The sequence below is a fragment of the Prinia subflava genome, chromosome 1 (assembly GCF_021018805.1).
Source record: "Prinia subflava isolate CZ2003 ecotype Zambia chromosome 1, Cam_Psub_1.2, whole genome shotgun sequence".
NCBI lineage: Eukaryota > Metazoa > Chordata > Aves > Passeriformes > Cisticolidae > Prinia > Prinia subflava.
This window is the reverse complement of record NC_086247.1, coordinates 107,776,287-107,797,884: the sequence shown is the minus strand read 5'-3', so window position 1 is coordinate 107,797,884 and position 21,598 is coordinate 107,776,287. Positions and strand designations below refer to the sequence as shown.

Here is a 21,598-nt window from a genome sequence, read left to right as displayed (position 1 = left end):
AGTCTTAGCAGGACTTTAAAAAGACTGTACATCTTGTCCCATCTCCTCCATAAAGTTAACTGCTTGGTAGAATAAAGGAGAAGTTTAGGAATCAGATGTTTGCATGGAAGGTGTTACCTAAATGCATTAAGGCTTGTGCATTTGATGGTAGGCTATTTGTCAAAATTTTCCTTCATAGATAAAATGGCGTTCTTCTAGGAAGTAATGTTGAACTGTGAATCTTTTGAGTGTGATTCCGAAGACTTTTTAAAGGTGACAGATTCTTCCCCTCAACTCCAGGTGGCCTGAACTGTCTTGCTTTTTTAACAGCATGCTAGGGTAATAGATAGTGAAGGTAGGTCAAAATCTGCTAAGTTTGCCACACAGCTCTTTTTTCATTAGAGAATTGGTGCTAAACATACTGGGAGGTGTTTAATTATACACTTTATTAGCTCTTCTGTATTTTCATTCATTTTAAGGAGAGAACAAGAGTGAGGGATATGAGTGGAGCTAGTAATTGTCTTACTGCATGTAGGTAAAAAGTTGTATTTCCAAGGACATGAGTGAAGGACTTTTCCTGTTACTGCCAATTGTGATTGTTTTTTGTGACATTTCTAAAAGACTAAGAGACTGTGTGTCTTTAAATACTGTATTTTGAAATGAAAGTCTGAAAGCCATATAACTTCAGCTATGTTTAGAAGTGCAGCAGGAGAATGACATAGAACGTTATGATTAATAGTAAATTCTCACTCCTGCGAGCATGTATGTGGGTATATAATTGACACACTTTGTTTTTTGAAATTAACCCATAGCCTATGATGAGACATGCTTACTTCATTAGAATAATCCTCAGATAAAATGACTTCTACACTCTATAATGATCACTTATTTTGTGGCTCATTTTATTTTGAACATAAAATGGACCAGTTTTGGGGACGAACATTTTCTTATTTTGGTGAGTGGTGGTTTTGTTTTGGTTTTAAATTTAATTTTCTTTTATTTCTGCCTAAGTTCTAAATCTTAAGTTTACCTGGCTGAGTGCACTGTCCGAGTGGCTAAGGCAGGTGTGCATGTAAAGAAAAGTGCACCTGGTTGTGTACCTGTAGGCTTTGTGCTTATGAATTAGCTGGGTATTTCAGGTAGGAATTTTCTTAATTCTTCACTTGGAGAGAAGAGAGTTAGAAGATGCAGTTCCAGGTGTGCAGAAGAATGAGTATCATTGGCATTATCTGCAGCACGACTAATTCGGTGACCTAAAAATATATGTTCCTTTCATCAACACCTGAAGATTTGCTGTTGAACACATTGTAATGTTACTTCAGGTGGGTGGTGGTTTTTTTTTGTTTGTTTTGTTTTTTGTTTTTTGTGGTTTTTTTTTTCTGCAGATTGAGGGATTTAGGCAGGGATATCATGAGCTCTTTGCTGCTTTATTATTAGGTTAAGACTGCCTGCTGTGTGACTTTGCAGTAGGATATTTTTAGTCTTTCAATACTTGTGTTGTCCCCAGAAAATGAAACTACCTTACTAAAAATAATCGTACTTGTATGGCAGTGCCTGTTGACTTAGAAGTTTAATGACATATGAAGTAGGATGCAGTTCCTAAAGGTTTTTTGCTGGGTATTGTTGTGAAGCAAGCATTTTTGTGATTTGTGCTGTACTTCATCTGTGGAGAAACACAAGAGTGTTCTTTGTGTGAAATTTATTGTTGTAACACCTCAAATGAACAATGAATTTTTACTTTGCTTAAATGATGCTTTTGAATTTTTTTATTGCTAGTAAATTCAGTAAGACTGGAACTTCAATCTCTTTGTTTAATTTTCTTCAAGTTTTATAAACTGTTTTTTGACTAAGTTTTACAAAACCTGCATTTCATCATGATGTTCCTCTGTTTGGAAATGGTTATGTCTCTTTCAGTAAAAAAAAAGAATAGAAGACATTATGGAAAACTTGTAATTCAAAGAGAAAGTATTCAAGTAAGCAATTCATGTATGGTGACCTTTGCACTTTGACTTGGGAAGCTTGTTTTATTTCCAAATGTACTGTCACATTTGGACAAGATGTGTCCAAGATTTGTTCTCAAGATTTTACTAATAACAGAGAAAGTCTATAAGTGTCTCAAAATAGAAAAGTAATTTTTGAGAGAGATCCCGGAATTAGTGTTACAGTTAACTCTGAGTTTCTAATTAGCCTGCCATCCATTTTCTTTCATTTCTATGTTTGGAATTTGTTTCCAGAATGTGTATGTTCAATTTAATTATTCTCAGTCTTACTTTTATTCTTAGATGCTGTATTATCAACCACAATGTTTTTAATCACTTAAAATTAAATACTAGCTCAGTCTGAATGGGGACTTCTGGAAATTCTTTCAGGTAATTCAGTATAAAGCAGAAGTGCCAAAATTGCAAGTGGAATTGGTTATAGCTTGGAATTCAGGTTAGAACTTCACTGTCTTCAGCTGGCTTGCTGATTTTTTTTGATGTTGATACTTTTATTGTTAAAGGTCTCAGAACAGAATTTGGTGAAATAGCTTTCTGTTCATTAATACAGAGGGGAAAATATCAATATTATGTTTTACTTGGATTTGTTTTTATTACCCCTTTTAAGATGTGTTTGTCAACATATTTTTGTTTTTCATTATTACAATAAGCTATAGATGTGAGATGAAACTATTCTAGTACATGTTTCACAGTGTACTTTCTGGGAAGCAATAATTTGTGGATTTATTCTAGATTTCTAAAACTGCTCTCATCATGTGATATATAACATGCTGCAAATGTTTTTTTCCCCCATTAGGTGCATATGACTGACAGTGAGAGTAGTGGTCTTTGATAGGATGAAATCCTGCCTTTACTGAATGATGCAGTGCTCCCACTGGAGTCAGTGAATCCTTAATTTAACCCATAGAGCTTCACTGTACATTAATTTTTGCAGGAATACAATCTAACGTGTTTGTCTTGATTTCTTGGCCATCCATAATTTTCACTGGTAGGCAATTAAAAATTTTTGGGTTGGATCTCCTGTTTTTTAAACTGTTTGTTTAGGTCCAAAGCTTATTTAAACATACAAAGCATGCAACTTCAGCTGTTTAAATTTTTTCCTTATGGTAGTTTTTTTGGTTGTCGTTACATAATGCTGTGTATTTGGTGATACAGACCCAGTTCTTCAGCCCTCTTGTCTCCATTTAGCTCATGTTTGGCTGTATTTTATATACATTGCTGCCAATTCAACCACAGCTTCACAGTGAAACTCTGTCTTCAACATTCATTGACTATCACAGATTCTGTGACATATCTGTATGCTATATAGCACATCCCTTTGCCTAAATAGAACTTTTGTTTTGTAGGGTTAAGTAAAGGATTCATTGCAACTCACTGTGTTCTTGGGTTTTATGTAATTTGTAACAGACATTACTTCACTTGGATAAGCTACTAATTTTATAACATCACTTTTAAATTTGGATTTTATAATGTAGAACTTACTTTTCAATGTATTGCAAAATACCACATATATTTTCAAACATGTTTGTAGCCTTCTTTCAAGAATTTTTTCCCCCATCTTGGTATTTAATAGTAGTACCAAATAAGAATTGGCTACTTTTATTCAGTTGCAATTTCTCATATGCAAAACTGCTTGCAATATTTACCTGTGGACAGGCCATTGAGAGGAGGTGTTAAGTATTTAAATAATCATCTTTGTATTGCAACTATTGACCATATTAGTTTATCTGGTATCTCAAAAACAATAAACCCTTAACAAAACCCTAATCAAACACAAAAAGCCAATAACATATGAAAAAAAAAGCAAATAGAGATGAGTATACGAATCAAGTTAAAATAGTCTTAACTGTAATCCTTACTGCAGATGGGACACCAGAGACAAAAGGAATTCCTCATTCCTCATTTCTGTTCCCATGGCTTTACACAAGGAAGCTCAGTTAAGGATGGGCAGCAGTATAAAGCACTAAGATGTGTTAAAATGAGCAGTAAACTGGCAACAGTGGTGGGAACAATTAGGTATTTGCCACTACATTAGTATTGCTAAGACAGAAAAAATTTGAAATTGATTTATGCACGTGAAGAGCTGCATGTTTAGAATCAAAGAAATATAAATTTGCTTACTTCAATTAGAATGTACTAATTTAAATAGAACTAACCAAGTGGTCTTCATGCTTGGATTTTACTGGAAAGGTTGTTTATATACTTAGTACAGACAAAATAGAAAATTCTTATGGAACAGGGTGACATTCATCTATCAGGGTTTTAATTTGGGTTTGAAAGGATAAGCAATGAAGTACTTTTGGAAAATGCACTCAGGTGCGTAGGGTTTTAAACCCACCAAATATTTTGCAGTAATTTAAAAAAAAATCTATTCAGACTATAACAGTGTAGATAGAAGCTGGGGAGAGAGACTTCTGAAGAAAAGGTGTATTTTCTTATTGAGTATTCTAAAGAAGAAGAATTAAAAAGCCGGAGATTTTTTTTTTCCTTTTGAACTGACCATATTCATACTACTATGCTGCTGTGTAGCTGAAATTACATTTACTTTATTGCCAAAGATTTTATTACTGACATCATTGTCATTAGTTCTTAAAATGAAAGAATTAAAATAAATGATGCAGCATGATTCTCTGTGGCAATAATCCACTCCCACTTGTGTTTTGTGGCAATAAGACACAGCTTTGGTACTTCTCAAGTTTCAAAAGAGTTCTGAACTCAAACAGTACGTACATTTGGCTCTTGTGAAGTGTTTGAGTTGACTGACATCAAAATGTGCAACCTTTGTTATGCTTGTAGACAATATTGCTTTGTGGCAAAATCGAATTTAGAAAGGTGCAGTAGACCTGTTAGTGATAATTCTGTCATGGAAGCAACAGAAGAGAACAAAATCACGCAGCTTCCCTGACATCCCTCAGTATTTTCTTAATCTCTTTTTTCCAGAGGCACACATTGCTCTAGTAGTTACTCGTGATAATTTCATGTTCATCAAGTGGGGCAGTAGATTTTCAGGAGGTAGCTGTGTTTTCAGGAGGTAGCTGTGTGCATCCACATGACGCATGGATCATCATGCTGCAATGTCTTTTGTCTCTGCTGTCTTCTCTCATCAAGGCCATGTTGAGCTTCACTTGAAAGTCGAGTATTTGGCGTCTAGTGAATTGATGCTTTGTTGTCATCATGGTGGTCCTGTGCCACAGCTTAAAAAGCTGCAGTCATGGTTAGCACAAGCTGAGACATTCTCATAAGGGTCGGGTAATTGTGGCCTGGGGTACTTAATCCCGACGTGCGCTCTCTCGTTGCCACTGCCGTGCTGTGGGAGCGCCCCGGTGTTTAGAAGTGCTCCCCTGTGAGAGGGCCATGGTTATTCCTCCTGGTGACGGAGTGCTCGATAAAGATCGCTCTCTGACATGGATATCTCTGCCCGCGTTCTGTAAAGCTTTAGTCACCTGTCAAAGGCTCTGTGCACAATGGCTGTTGAGTGAGATGGTCTGCACAGGGAATCAGGCTGCTAATCACTATTTCTCTGTCCTGGAAGTAACTTTGAGACTTGCCTGTTTGAAAAAAAAATCCAAAAAGTTTACTCCTAGAGTAAGGGTTTTAAGAATTTTATATATTAAGGTAAACAAAGAGGCTTGTAAGAAAATACAGATTTGAATTTGAATGCTTACAAATCCAGTGTGAATTAAGATGTGTTATGGAGACTTCTTAAAACTACACAAACAAAATGTTGTTACAACTTGTTTTAGGTTGGCAACTGAGTTGTATTTCCTTCTCTAAATTGTGGAAAAGGGTGAGACTAATAGTAAATGTCCTGTTTCAATAGCAATGACAAAGCCATAATTAGCATTTCTCGGGGTTTCCATTTTTTCCTGCTTTATATTCATTAACATCCTGCTTTATGAAGATCTAATTCTGCTTAAAAATAGTTGTAAGAGGTTGGCTTAATTAACTTTATGGCAATGAATTATTCTCTAAAAACAATTGCCAGAAGAGGCCTGTAAGCTTCATCGTTCCTGTGTTCATTTCAGAATAATTAAATTTCTGGTGTTGTCTTTCAATTTTAACAAGCTTTTCATACAAGAGTTGCTTGTAAGTGCTATGGATGACATGTAAAGAAATTCTCTATTCCTTAAATGCTAAAATTCTGTTTCTTCAAACTTCATTTCTGCTAAAAATAAAGTTACTTTAAAATTCCAGAAGCTGAACCCAATGTATTAGAACTAGATGACAGTAAGACTAGTTGGCTAATTTTTTACCAGCGGCAAATAGCTGTTTGTTTCCTTCCATTTAAACAAAAAAAAGAAGACCAAATTATCTATCACTTTTCCTGTTCTCCATTTTGGGATATGGCATAAAATCTTGCAGAGTTCTTAGTCCCAGTGGTGTTAGGGAGTCCAAGAAAATATACTACCAACACAAAGGAAGCTCCCTGGAACTTCACGCTCATTTCTTGCCCTTTACTTTTTTGAAGTTTTCTTTGACTTCCTATCCAGCTAAGAAGAAAGTGTTTTGTATTTTTGAACTTGTATTTGTATTTTTTTATATCATTACAATAAGCCTGGGAGAGTCATTATTATGGTCATTGTTGCCTCAAGAAATTTGTCTGCATGTAGAGGAGTGGACTGTGTTGCAAGTCTTTTTCAAGAGGCATTACTAATTTTGAAGTTATTGTTGGATGTTAAACAATACCCTAAAAATATCTTACATTAACACTAATGATGGAGAACTCTGACTGGCTTTAAAACTTGCATCACCATTAGTTTACAGTTTTCAAACGCTTGACATCTTACAAGGCCTACTTAGCAGTGAAATAAGCATGGAGAGACATCTTTCTGCTTAAACACTTAAGGCTGAAAACACTTGTAATGCTCTATGCATGGAAATTATTGAAGTTAAATCCTTGTAATAGTGCTGGGGTATGAAGTTCTCAAGATTATAAAAAAAATCTGGATTTCAGCTCTACAGTTGCAACTGTGAATATAAAATTTAGTAAAAATATTAAACATGATCTTTGTTTAGAGAGTAATTCCTCACTTCTTTTTTTACAGTATGTTTTCATAATAACTTAATTGGCCTTCACTTTTCTGTAGTTATGTGTTTTGGAACAGAGTAGGAGTCTGTTCAGAAAAAATTGAAAAATAATATAACATAAAAGCAAGTTTTGATCAGTTTTAAAAATGTGCTCAATATTGTACTTCCACACTATTTTAGTATTTCTTAAATAATTCCTGCATCAGATACTTTCCTTTCACATATTTTTGAAAGAAAGTTTGAAAAACTTATTTTTAGGGGTTTTTTTTGTTTGAAAGCTTTGTGATGTTAAAGAAGAAGAAAGAAAAATGTTAAGTAGGCAATGATAGGTCTTATGCAATATAGATGGACATTTTACTTAATAGTTTCCAGTTGGTCTAAAATCTTTATATGTAAGGTACATTTGAGACTGTCAGTTGCAATGTATTTTCCTACCTATCCTGTGAAAAAGTGAGACAGGGAGACGTTTTCTGAGAGAAAAGAAAGAGAACAAGAAAGAGAAAGAAAGAAGAAGAAGAAAAAGAAGAACAAGAAGAAAAGAAAGAGAACAGCTACTCTGAGAACTGAAAACAAAATTAGGAAATTACAGAGAGTCATGAGTCTGAAGAGACTAGAATCTCAGATTGCAAAGGGTACAGATCCTTTATCTTTCTCAAATATTACAAAATATAAATAGAGATGTTCATGTGAAAATAAAATGATTAAAAACATGAATGTCATGTTGTTAAAACTTACTCATTCCTAAATTCTGCAAGGGTTTGAATGAAGAGCCCCAGAACACTTCTAAAATTTGTAGCTCATGTCCTGGGAGATTTTTAGAGTAATTTTACTCCATGATAAAAGATTTCCCTTTTTCTCCTCCTCCTATCAATCATTTACTGTGTAACCATGTATTGTCAAGGAACCTTTAGTCTTGAGGCTTTCTAAAAATTACTGTGTCTGTATGTGCCTGCATTATAGCGTGGTAATTCATATTGTATTGTCCTGTGTCCTGGATATTCCAGATCTCAGAAAGCTGTATTGGGCCACTTCATCTGTTAAAAGAATAATTTATACTTGGAAGTGATTTTTTCCCCCTCCTTGGTTTTTCTGCAAGTATAAAGCAGAACTTGTGTATATGCAGTTATCTAAAGAATTAATTGCTAAGTTTCAGTGAGCTGCAATTCTTAAAGACTGCACTTCTCCTTTAGAAACTTAGATCTATCACTTTTATAACATTTGCCTTATATTATTGTGTATGAGAACAGTAGAATATTGTGCCAAAGAAAAACTTTTAATAGTTCTTCTTAAGGGTTTTTATGAAACTGCTTTCAAAATAAGTTATGAACTTGGTACATCAGGCATTGTTTGGGAGGACTGGGATATTTGTTTTGCACCTAGAGCCTGCAAAAAGGGGAGCATCTCCTTTATTCCTGGTTATACCATGGAAAGAAAACGTACCCTAAAATGAAGGCTCCATAAGGTAAAAGGCCATGTCAGTTACTTCTCTTTATGCTGTTTGCATTTCTGAAGTACATAGGAGAGTGTCAATTGAAATACAGCGCACAGTGAGAAATCACCTGGGAATTTATGAATGACTCTGGAAAGTAGTCTTTACTGTGTAAGTGGGGTTCAGGTAGTTGTCACACAAGGGTAACTCTATTTGCCTGGATCTTCAGCAAAATTAATATCATCTGAACATTATCCACAGTAGGGTACAGGCACCTTGCTAGGAATTCTGAACTGTACTATCCCAACCAGTGATGACATAGGAAGCATGCCAGTGAATGAGCACACCTCATCAGCATGTTAAATTCATCTTCATTCATTGTTCTTCCCAGATTTTCAGTTGTATATTGGACAGGAAGAGATTAGGTATTTGAAGGCCACTGTTAGACTGAGGAAGATTTTACTGTTGTTGCTTGTCTCAGAAAGATGAAGCTGTACAGTGCATACAATTACTGGACAGCTGATGTAGGTTGCAACATAGTATGGTGCTTATAAGGTAGCTTTGTCACCCAGAACTCTTGGAAAGTGACTGTGATAGGGAACTTCACCTTGTGTAGAACATATAAGGTGTGGAAAGCATCAAGGCTTTGGTCAGGACAGCTGAATGCCAACACAAATGCATCAGGTGACATATCGGTGATATTATTACTATTCTCTGACCAAAGTATGTTATGTTGGTTTTCACTGCTTGGGATTAATTTCTTGGTTCTCCTTCACGTGGTTAGCTGGGGTTTTTTGTTTGTTTATTTTGTTACTTGGCTCTGATTTATGTAGGGTTTGGACTCAAGGGTGTCCTGTGGCTTCGCTGCTTTACTTGGAAGGATTACATTTTAAAATCTAAAACAAAAGCTATCAACACATTTTGTTTGAAATGTTTCATATTTATAGTTCCCTAAAATTCTGTTTTCTTTATCTTCCCAGTCACATGGGAGCTTGGAGGGAACACACATACATCTCTAATGCCAGCATTGCAGGTTAAAAATAGTTTTCCTCCACCAAATGCTAACAGCTGGTTGGCTCTCTTTCACGGCTGAAGATGCATCATATAGTATTTTCATTTTCCTGCTGTTGCCAAAATGTTAATGGACCAGGCTCTGCAAATTTTACTTTGTAAAATTTGTAGTTGTAATACTACAATACTAATACTAATTTGTATTACTTGTAATACAAATTTACAAGGTTGTAATACTAATTTACACTTTAACTGCCTTTCTGTGAGGCTTTCTACAACTCCAGTCAAGCACCTATTACCCCATCTTGCAGATAAACAAACGGAAGGTGGTTGAGAGACGTGCTTTGTGTAGATTTAAATAACAATCAGATAATCAACGCTGCTGTAAACCAAGTGTTATTTGAGTAGCATATGGATGTTTCTGTAAACTAAGTGTTATTTGAGTAGCATGTGGGTGTAATGGCACCCCTGAGAACAGGTCTTCTTAGCTGGGTTCACCCAGGATGAACCCCTAACCTGTGTACATTTCCTTTGCTTGAAGTACTCCAGTGCAAGTACTGTGAAAAGTCTCTTGTCATATAGCAATTGCATATTGAAATCACTGTCATCTTCTCTTTTTACCAGTGATGGAAAATGCCTAAACATTCTATTTCAAGAATGAAGATGTTAGTTGCAATATTTTTCAAAATATTGGGGTTTTTTAGTGCTATGAGTGGACAATATTATATCCAATGACAAGGTATTTCAGAACCAAGTAGAGTATCATGTAATAGCTTTTCTGTTTTTCCCCATCTTGAAGTACTCAGCAAAACTCTTACCATATTAGAAGTGAATCTGTTACTTTTATTTTATTTTGAAAATTCTTTCATAATGTCTGGTACTTAAAGTGATATTGCCTTCATATACATGATCCATAATGTTTACATTTTGGCATAAAAGTTGAAGCAACTAGGGCAAAACATGGAGAGACACGAGAGTTAATAAAATAACAGATGGCAGCTGTGTTCCAATGGAAATAATTATATGCTGCCTTTTTAATAGCATAAAATGAATGTGTTGTTTTTGATTAATACAGTAGGCTTACTGGTCATAAGGAGATTAGTGTGTGATATAAACCTGAAAATTAGTTTGTTGTCACGTATTATGTGATATGATGGGGATTAATTTCAGGAATGCCTTAAAAATATGCTCTAAACAAAATCCTTGCTACACTGATTGTACTAGATAGATTAATCCTGTTGCCATATGGGCTTGAAATTGCCTTGGGTATGCAAAAGAAAAATCTAGATAAATGATAACTCATTTAATACTCTGTGGTTTGTGTTTATGGAAAACAGAATTCCTCAGGATCTTCTAAAGGAAAACAAGAGTGTGCCAAAGGTAATTTCAGTATTGAGTGTTCATGAATGGTAAAAGTATATTTAACAGATGTTTGTAATTTTTGCAGGTAATAGCTCTAGCAGATGCAGCAGAAGAAAATCAAGCCAACATGTTCCAGGCATTTGCAAAGTTGAAAAGTGCCACCCATCTGGTGATTATGCTGATTAGTTTGTGGCAGAAGCTCAGCACTGATCAAACTGCTATTTTGGAAGCTACACTTTTGCCATTAGCAGAAGATACACAAGAGCTGGTAAGAATCTGTAAGAGCTGCTTGAAAAATGCTCTTTCACAGAGCTTTACCCCATAAATTTCAGTATTTCTCCCTGTACTTTCCTGAAGACTGTCCTTTGAAGTAATTTAAGTAGCCTTAAGTAAGGTGTTTGATGCAAACGACACTGATTTCACAGGAAAGTGGAAAAGTAGGAGTAGACTATAGAATGTTTCAATAGAGGATATGTGTGATACCAGTTAAATTCTGCTTAACCTTTCCTTACCAAGCCAAGCAGGAGTGTCTCACATAAATTTACCTTCTGTCCTGTAGTTAGGACAAACAGAATAATACCCCCAGGTTTTGAAGACTCTGATATAAATGCTCTATAACATGCAAGTCCATATTCCAAAAGAAATATAAAAGGTACACACAGCAAATACAGTACATACATTTAAGTCTATTAATCATTTGCCATACTTTGTCCTCAGTGTATTTGCGGTGGTTTATATAATGGATGGGAGTTATCTAAGCAAAATAGTGTGAATAGACAATTTCCTTGTGTCCCAAACCATGCTCTGTATAGTTCTGCATTCTGTAGATGTCTTGCTAATTCTGTTTTGATTTAATGAGTGTGACCAGGTAAGATTATGTATAAAATCTGGAGGATGGTTTGTGAAGAAAAGTAATGCTATTTATATCCGCACCTCAGGTCCATAGCTAAACACTACTTTAGTAAAATTAAAGAATATTCTCAACTCAATTAAGAGTTGATCCCCAGTTAGTTTCAAGAATTATCTTAAGTGCACATTAATTTTAATTTTCGTGCTTGGCACAGGGTTTTTGCAATGTACAGTGAATCCAGATTTTGGTGCATACCTGGAATACTTAGAATGGTTTGTGGTCATTTGGAAAGCTTGTGCTGGGTTCCAAGTGAATCTAGGGTCTTCTGCCATTTCCACCAGGGGGGCAAAAAGTGTTTTGGCATTTTACATGATATTGACTCATAGCAGGCAAAGCAAACAGTTTTGTTGAGATTTGTTTTGGATTTAGTCCTCATTTAAACTTGGAAAATCAAGCTTCACAACTGACAAACGTGCATTCCCATGAACTGAATTCAAAGAAAGTTCCTATAAATCTCCTAAAAGCCCAAACAAACGTTTTTTTTACATGACTACTTTTTATTTTTCCATCAGGAGTTGGGTTGCTTTGATGCAAATTTCGATAAAATATGGTACAATTTGTTGTAGCCTGTAATGCAGGAAATTGCTTCAGCCTATATCTTGCTGTGGTTTAACGTGGAGGTTAACAATGTTCTGTGTTGAAGCTGTAAGACTTCACATAAGTGTTGCAAGGATGTATATCCTGCAGAGCAGACAGGATGAAAAATGTAAACCAACAATAACTGGAGGTGGAAATAGAAACAAAACCTTTACAAAATACTGAATTATGTGCCATATTGAAGTTGTTATAGTACCACAGAAATCTGAATGTAATTTAAGAAGCTTAGGCAGGGAATGGGGAAATCTTCTGACAAACAAATTATATTTACAGACAGAAGCTCCTAGCTGGTGTTCAGGTTTCCTTGTAAGCAGTGAAGTAGAACACTAGTGAAAGAAAATACTCTGAAGAATTTTTATTTACTCTTCAAACAATTCTGCATGATGGTTTATTGTATTTTTATTTGGAGGGAATGTGTTAGAAGATAGTTTGGATGCAGTCTACATCTCCAGAATATTTTCTGCCTTGTTAGCATTAAACTATGGAAATGTTTTCTTTAAAAATGGGAAATGTTTGCAGTACACTGTTAACATAAAAAGAAATGCCTCTTTTACCATAACATCAACATTATTCTCATACATGCCATTTCATTTAGAACATATTGTATCTTGTTTTCTAGACCTGGCAACCACTTCAGTTACATATTTATCAAACATGAACATGGCATTCTCTGTTCTCATTGTGTTGGCACCACTTTTTTTCAGACTGCTAAATGGATTCTGTTGCTGCAAACTTTTGTCTAAGAACATATAAAATTTGGGTTTTCTTGTCTACAAAGATATAGTGGAAGAAATACTGCAAACTGGCATATTTTCTGTGTGTAACAGATATTTGGCATCATATTTTGTTTCTGACAGTAAACGTCTAACACCTAAATAGCACTACTTTGATAAAACAGACTGAAAGGTTTGTTCAGTGTTGGAAATACAAGGACATTCCTCTCTTTCAGTGATTGTTTCATGAATGCTGCACAGTTGTAGAAATGTAGCATCAGAAATTGAATGAGATTTCTCAGGTCTCAGTGTGATAAATGAGCTACCTCATCCTGCTAATGAAGCCACTAAGAAATTGATGCCAAAACTGAGGAAAAGTAGTTGCAGGGAAATTAGGTGTGGTTTTGTCCAATGTACTTTGTTACTGTGGTGCTTTTGGAGACAAAAGAATCCATGATTTGTTAATAATGTTAAAAAATGTACCAGAGATTGTTACACAATTCTTTTTTTCCAGGAGAGTTGGTCACTGTTCTCCTGGCCTAACATATTTGTTATTATCTTGTTACAGGGACTGACAACAATTTGAAGTAGTATAAAATCTGAAGTTAACACCCCCCCTCCCACATTTCTAAGAGGTGTTTTTCAGTGACTATCCTTTGCCAAGCTGAGTTTTCTGGACAGAAAAAGATATTTGAAAAAAGCTGAATTTGTGATAAAGCATATGTTTACAATAGGAAATCCATTTGGGAGAGGAGGGAATTTGTCCAGGCTAACTTAAAGGGTTCAAAGGGTTCATGCTACACGGGGTAGTTTTGATATAATGGTTGGATGGCGTCTGGATTGACTGATGGCTCATATGCCTGATCATTAAGGTATTAATGCTTTCTTTGTTTAAGGCACTACAAAGGGAGAATATGTCTGTCGATACAAACATTCTGACTTTAAGACTGATGGAGAGCCCTTGGCAGTACACCCATCAACAGCAACTTTACTGAAGAGTAAATATTTTCATAGTTCTCCTGATGTTACCAAATAATGACATACAAGTGCTTCATTGCTCAGAATCATTCCTTGCTTGTCATAGTCACATTTGTGTTACTATAGTTAATAGTAACAGCTATAAACTGGTGTTGAGGAAGTACATTTCCATCTCTCTTTATTTATGTTTGGAGTCATACCAACTGAGTAAATGTCTGTATTAGATCTTAAGATGTTATTGAAGTTCTAATTTGAAAGAAAAATATGCCTGAGGATGAAATGCATATTTTAATTGACTGTCTGATTTACAGTAATTAACTTACGTTAGGGACTATAAATTTACCCCTTCACAGTGTTGACTTGATAAAGTTGAAAAATATACTTTAAGGCAATGATGAAAAAGAAACAGTGTCAGAAAAAACTCCTGAAGTGCCTGTAAAAGTCACAGGAGTTACTATCAAAAGTGTCTTTGCTTTCTGTAAGAAGATGATCTGAATGTAATTGACAAGAAAAAGGGAAGATCATTTGGAAAAGACTAGGTAGACTGCTTGGTTTTATGCATAATAGCAGATGTGTTTTACTCTTGACTTCTTGAATAATGTAAAAAATACCATTTTGTGGAAAGACTGCTTTACTGAGATTAAACTCCTAAAATCAAAGGTAAGGTTGTTTCTGTAATTCTACCAGGATTAATTCTGTCATGACTGACATTAGAAAAAAATTTCTCTGAATTTTTCCATTCCTATCTAGTACTTTTGAAGCTTTGAGCTAATAGTTGCATCTTTGGCAAGAGTAATTTTTATGAACTCCAATTTTTAGAATTTATTGGAAATTGTCACTTTAATTCTTGTTATTAATCCAGCCTAGCTCTTGATCACGTAACAAATCATCTGGAATTAATTTTTTGTGCCTTAGATTTTCTATATTCCATTTGTCTTTTTTAACCACTTTTTAAATGCAAAGCTCCAACTGTGTACCAGAATGAAATATTTAAAAATAGGCTGAAATATTTAGTATTTTCTTGTTTGCCATGGGCTAGTACAAATTATCTTTTAGTTAAAATTTCTTAATTTTAACCCCAAACCCAACACACAAACAAAATCCCACGAAACCACTGCAAAGCAGTGGGCTGTGAGGACGGATAGCTTGGAACCAGTTTTCCATATGGTTGTATTCTTTATTTTTGTGAACAGACAAGTTTACAGCAGATACATTGTTTATTCCCCTCCTCCTTTTTAGAAACAAGGTGGATGATGCATCTGCAGATTTGCGTTTTAACAGAGAAAAACACATGAAATTTGTTACCTTTTTTCCAGCTTGGAAAATTACATTAAATGACATTGAATAACTTTTTTTAATGACCAAAACTAATAAATATGTTTTCTTCCCATTTGAATCAATGCCGTGCAACAGAATCATTGAGAAAGACTCTTCTGGTACAATGAAGCATCTAAGTCTAAAAGAAATGGGGGCAAAAAGCTAGTAAGTTTTAAACCCTTAATCACCAAAATGAAAGGAAGGTGCTTTCAGCTTTTGCCAAAAAACCCCATAATTTTTCAGTACAAAATATCAGTCTCAGCCTGAAGTTTAGTTTTGTTCAGAGTAACGTAAGATTGTCAAGTGAGGAGGAGAAGGTGGAGAAATAAGATTGCCACTCTTCCCTGGGCAGGGAAAGTCCTGTATTAGGGAGAAAGGTTAAAAGTGGAGTAGTGGTGCCTGGTTCTTGTCAATGTACTTTGCTCATGTGTGTGTATGTGATCCAGCTGGACAATAAGAGAAGAGAGCATGGTTCAAGTACCCCAAACATTGTTTTATGGTATGTTTTGATACCGAAATCAGTGCTCTGCCTGCTAGCCTGCTTTCAAGAGGACCAGAGTATACCAGAGAGAACTAGAATCATAGAAGCTTTAAGGTTGGAAAAGACTTTCAAGATCCTGGAGTCCAACCTTTGTCACATCCAGTCGCTTCCTGAATGTCTCCAGGGATTCTGACTCCACCACTTCCCTGGGCAGCCCATTCTGATATCCATCCTGAACCTCCTCTGGTGCATCTTGAGATTTTGTTGTCTTGTCCTGTTCCTGATTGTGCAGGAGAAAAGGCCACCTCCCACCTGGCTAAAACCTCCTTTTGGGGAGTTGGAGTGTGATAAAGTCTCCTCAGAACCTCCTTTTCTCCAGGCTAAACAACCCCAGCTCTCTCAGTCACTCTTAATATGAGTAGGTGGACAGATGGACACGTGGTTGTAAAACCACTAAGTTACTGCAACTCTTTCTACTTTTGTTATCCTTAAAAGCAGGGTTTCAAACTGATTATTTGACAATATTAGAAGGTCTAAACACAGAAGATCAAATGTTAATTAACTTGGAAAAAAGAGGGAATTTGAAGACTAAAGAAGTGATCTTACCACTGCTGCAAGCGCTATCACAGTTCTTTTAAATGTCTAGTAATAATTTTCTTTCTGCAGTTAATTTTATTTACTGAGAAGACTGAATGGATTATAGCAACAATACCAAGTTGAAGACAAATTGCACCACTATCTAGTGATCTTCATTTGTAGCTTAATTCATGTGATTCCTCACAGTGAATTCTCTGTGTAGAATAGGAAAGTTTAATATTCTATTGGTCTGAGAAAGAAATGCTTGATATGGTCTGTTGGAAACCTTTATGGATTACTGAAAATCTACAATATATCTTTATCTGATACTTTCCACTTCAAAAGATTATCAAAAGAAGCTATGCCCAGTTGTATTTTCAAATTTTTGTGCTGTTTTTCTGGTATTTGATAAGAAGGGCTGGAAGATTTTAATTTTTTTAACTGGCTTGCTTCTGGTGGTTGGCAATAGTAATGGCTTTCAAAAAACAAAGCTTTCTCTATTTCTTCCAGATGGCATAAAATTGATTTAAACAAAATTATGCAGAAATAGGTTTGGTATGCATTATGAATTGTCAAAATTCAAAGGACAGAAACTATTGTTGTATTCTTGTCTTGTTTAGTTGTATTCCCTGAAAATTTATCAAGTTAGAACAAGCACTCAGCTTTGGTAAAAACCTTATGCTAATGGATAATCTGAGATATCTATTGGTTATGTGTATTTTGATTAAAAATTTTGATAATTAATCTTGAGCATTCGTCTTGTTTTTTCTGCTGGTATTGGAGATCCTGAAGCTAATCTTCAGTGCACTGTCTCTGTTGTAAGCAGAGACCTACTTAGGAATCTTATTTCTTGGTGTAAATTAGTCAAGGCAGAACTATGCTCTGCTTTGATTAGTTTGCTTCCAGCATATATTGCCTCCTTTTAAGGTAATTTGGATACCCTGTGAAGTACTGCAGTTGTCCCAAGAGATGTACTCTTTGATAAGTTAAATAAGCTTCTGTTATCAGACATTTTTCTTTATGTAATATCATGATGGGGACCTCTAAACTTTCTCTTTGTTAGGGTAATCTGTCTAGTTCAGGTACAAAGAGCCATTTTAGTGTAGTTGTAATTACTGAGTATGTGGTGCATACCAGGAGTTCAGATCAGTTGTCATCTAAACTGCTTAATGACAAGAGTGAAGCATTACAGTAATTACAGAAATGTTGTTCAGCAAAGGGTCTTAACACCTAATATATATAATCAGTAGCTCTTTTGCTTTTCTTTTTTTCTTTTAAAGAAGTTTATTGTCAGTGGAGAATTCCCTTGATATTGTGTCCTAATTGGAAGATCCTCAGACTCTTGATATGCAGCCTTCTAGTAAAAGGGTTTACAAGAAGGATAGAGAGGGATTTTTCACAAGGGCATGTAGTGTAAGGTCAAGGAGGTTAGATTTAGATTAGATAATGGAAAAAATTATTTGCTATAAAGGTGGTGATGCACTGGAACAGGTTGTGTACCCCCTATCCATGGAAGTGTTCGAGGCCAGCTTGGATGGGGCTTTGAGCAACCTGGTCTAGTGGAAGGTGTTCCTACCTACGGACCGGGAGGATCTTGAAAGTCCCTTCCAACCCAAACCATTCTATGATTGTGTATTCATCAGTACTGTACTGGTATATTAGAAATGTAATGGGATTAATGATTAATTGGAAAATTCAAGTGGGATTGCTTGTATACCGAAACAACAGATCTGTTTTTCAGTATCATTAGATTATGACCTTTGTTTCCTAATAGGACAGGGTTTATAGAAGTAAAAATTGCATATTAATTGTTGATTTTACTTTCGGGTTGTCTGGCATCAGTTCAAAACTATGATACTTTTGTTATAAATACTATAGTGCTATGTTAGTAGCATTGTATCTAACCATACCTCACGACATTTTCTGAGAAAATGAGTTACTCCCAATAATTTTGTTGAGCTCTCTGTTTATATTGAACGTGTAGCAATGGTATGCAGCTTAATTCATCATTTTCCTTAGATCTCATGGTCAGAAATGTTTCTGAGAGGGTGTATCAAGACCTAATCACCAAGCTAATCTTTGTTTTTTGAGCAAAGTCGGGGGGAACCATTTGTGGTGAGACTGCTTTTTGTTCTGAAGTTGTTGATGGTTGTTCTTGCTTCTAAGTTGCAATCATGTAGCATTTTTTGGTCATTACTAGATAAGCTATAGCTGTTGTTCACATGGTGTGCTGTTGTATAATCTGTCTACTGGAATTTAAAAAGATATTATGTCACATCGATAGAGATAGGTAGATAAGGCTATCATGCAGAAGATGTCATATGAATTTTTCATCTTGTTAGAAGATCCTAGAAAAAAAACTCCACTTTTTTAATTATGACTTTCAGAGTAGTCATTTTTTCTTTTTTTTTTTCTCTTTTTGTTAATTGCAAGATGCTTTGTCTTAATTCCTAGAATAAGAATGATATGCCAGTATTCTCTCATATTTCCACAGGTAGTGAGAGACTTACATTAAAATAGGCCAGATTAAAGGTGCATAAAGATTGCATAATTTATGTCCTTCATCCTCTCCTGAATTTTTCAATGAAGTGAAAGTTTGAAAAAGCCAAAAATATGGTTTAGATACCTCAAAAGTAAAACAGCTTATAAATCAAATCTGTACAAACAGTGGAGGAGTTAATGAACTTTGTTTAAGATACTGTTGTAGGAAAAAAAACCAACAAAAAATCCAAATAAATGTGCAAGTCCAGTTTACCACTATCCTCTTTGTCCTCAACTGTGCATTTTGGGAGAATAGAAATTCCACAATTTGAAGCAACAGAGCTGAGTTTAAAGATAGTGGTGTGTAGATCTAAACTAATGTGAGAATTTAAATAGGAAAAAAACTTTATAAATTTTTTTTTCCGGATTTAAAATGTTTTAATGTGTGTGCTTCCATATTTCCCAGGTTCTGGAAACACAATCTTATTTGTCAGTATTTCATAGCATAGTGTATTGGTAACCTAATAAAAGATATAGTGAAAGATGAAATGTTCCTCTCCAAGAATATCAGTGATATAAAAATGAAGTATGATGGGCTGAGATGCAATGAGAAGTTTCAATAACCTTGTTTTAGCATATACTTTATCTACTTTTTTCCTCCAGGCTGAGTGTAACAAGATCTGATTCCTTTTCCTCATATTAAAAATTATCTTGCTGGACCTAATTGTAGAGTTCACATATGGCAGACCTATTGCTGGATGTGTAGCATTCTTCAGCAAAATGCACAACTCCTGCTGTGTCTTCTTGCTGCAGACAGTTTTGACAATCTCTTCAAGACCCAAATAGCACCTCAGTTTTCCTAACTGGTGAAAAGTTATTGAGGAAAAGAAATATGAAGTGTTGATGATTTCAGTGCTAAAAATCAAAACAACAGACGTCTGAAGCTGGCAACAAAAGAAGTCAAGCCATTCAATTCATGTAGTGTTTACAACAGTTTCTTTCATCATTTCCCAGAAGGGATCAATGGTTGTAAGAAGTCAAGCTAAAAAGAAAATTAAGATGAAAAAAATCACTCAAAAATTCAGGATTGGGGAATAGTGTCTACAGAAACCCATGAAGTGTATGAACTTTCACTATTCCAGATAAGATGCATTAATATTACAACAAATAAGCATTACTAGATGAATAACTGTAGAATTATATAGTTAGAATTTATCTTTTGAAGAAATATGCCCTTTTCCCTGTTGATTACCCACTCTTACAAGACCACTGTTGCCCAGAAAAAAGGTCAACAAACCTGGTATTAGGAAGCATTCTGTATTCCTCCAATTTTGAGATATGAGAAAATTTGAAAGAAGAGTTGAATAAGACAGACTCATTACTTGTCAAGACGAAGCCTACTGATCTAATTCTAATCCAATTTTAACCCAGTTTTGAAAGTCTTTCTGTGCAAATGAAGAACATCCAATGCGAAAGGATGCAGGCCATATGGAAATTTGGCTGCATATACAGAGGTTAAATTTTAGTGGAGGAGCTAATGAAACCATCATCTATATTCATCCTAGTATATAAGTTTTTGGTGAACCATGCGCTTTCCACAGAGTAAACTGCTAATCTCAAAAGTATCTGAGGCTTAAGCAGTGTTAGAAATATTATGACTATGATCCCCACAAAGAGTTTGCTTTCTTACACATTTTGCTTTCTTACACTCTTTGATCATGTTACCAGTTTCATTAATACAGACAACACTAGAACTGCTGATAACCATAACTTGTTTATATGAGTAGGATTTTGCTCAGAGTTTGACTAGTAAAAATAAATTGAAATCTGAAAAGATAGAGGTAATCATCCTCATGCGTGCAGCTTTCAGAACCTTTATTTAGGAATGCTTACTTTGCTAGATTTCTAAAACACCCACTGCTTTTAATATTGCTCTTCTGCAGTTTGATTTTTCTGTTAGATTAATTTAGGAGCACCATTCCGAAAAGAAAAATATCACGTATTCTATAAGATAATTTAAAAAACACTATTTTGATTATTAAGCCATATGCATTTTTAACTTTCTTTCCATATCTGAAGATGCTATAGACGGAGAGTTTGGCAAATCTTGTTTTGAAGTTAAATGTCCATAGAATAGAATACTCCAAAAACTATATTTACATTTAATGCAGAAGGGTTTGCTGGTTTGGGAATTGAACTTCAGAGGACAAAAATACTAGAGAAATTTAAATTTTTAAACGGCAAGAGTACTTTCCAGCAAAGAATCTGTCATAGAGATTTTTCTCAGGTGAGGTTGCCATAGGCTACCAATATATGTTTATCAAGTAGGATGAAAAAAATGAAAACTTCTTGTAGAAGTTGTTTATGCTGCTGGAGTTCCTATTAAATAAATATTTTTACACAGAACACATAAAGTTGCTATTTCTGTTATGACTGGCAATTACAGCACAGCTGTGCAGGAATTACAAGTGTGTCTGTGATAGACTTTTAAATGAACCCACTTTATCCCCACAAGGGATTTTTGCTAAATCTGATTTTTGCAGTCTGTTAACCTCACAATGTGAGAGACTAGTATTTGAATTACATGTTTTTTAAGTAGCTGGAAAATAGTTGCTAGCATAAATACTTAATATTAAATAACTCTGCACAGATCTGTTCTGCTATACCCCTACCAGTTTGATAAATATTGTAAAGAGATCTCATACAGTTTCCTGTACAAGCCTTGATTCCTTTCTATAG

The 21,598-nt window shown here is 35.0% G+C and overlaps 1 protein-coding gene across 8 annotated transcripts in view; it reads left to right on the top strand.

Annotated features, from left to right (window-relative positions):
* The window catches only part of BBS9 (Bardet-Biedl syndrome 9), a 282,244-nt gene that overhangs the window by 113,321 nt on the left and 147,325 nt on the right, over positions 1 to 21,598 (top strand). For all 8 annotated transcript variants that reach the window (XM_063406699.1, XM_063406751.1, XM_063406725.1 and 5 more), the window contains one exon: positions 10,892 to 11,074. In XM_063406699.1, the coding sequence (XP_063262769.1) occupies positions 10,892 to 11,074 (183 nt within the window). The remainder of the gene's footprint in view (positions 1 to 10,891; positions 11,075 to 21,598) is intronic.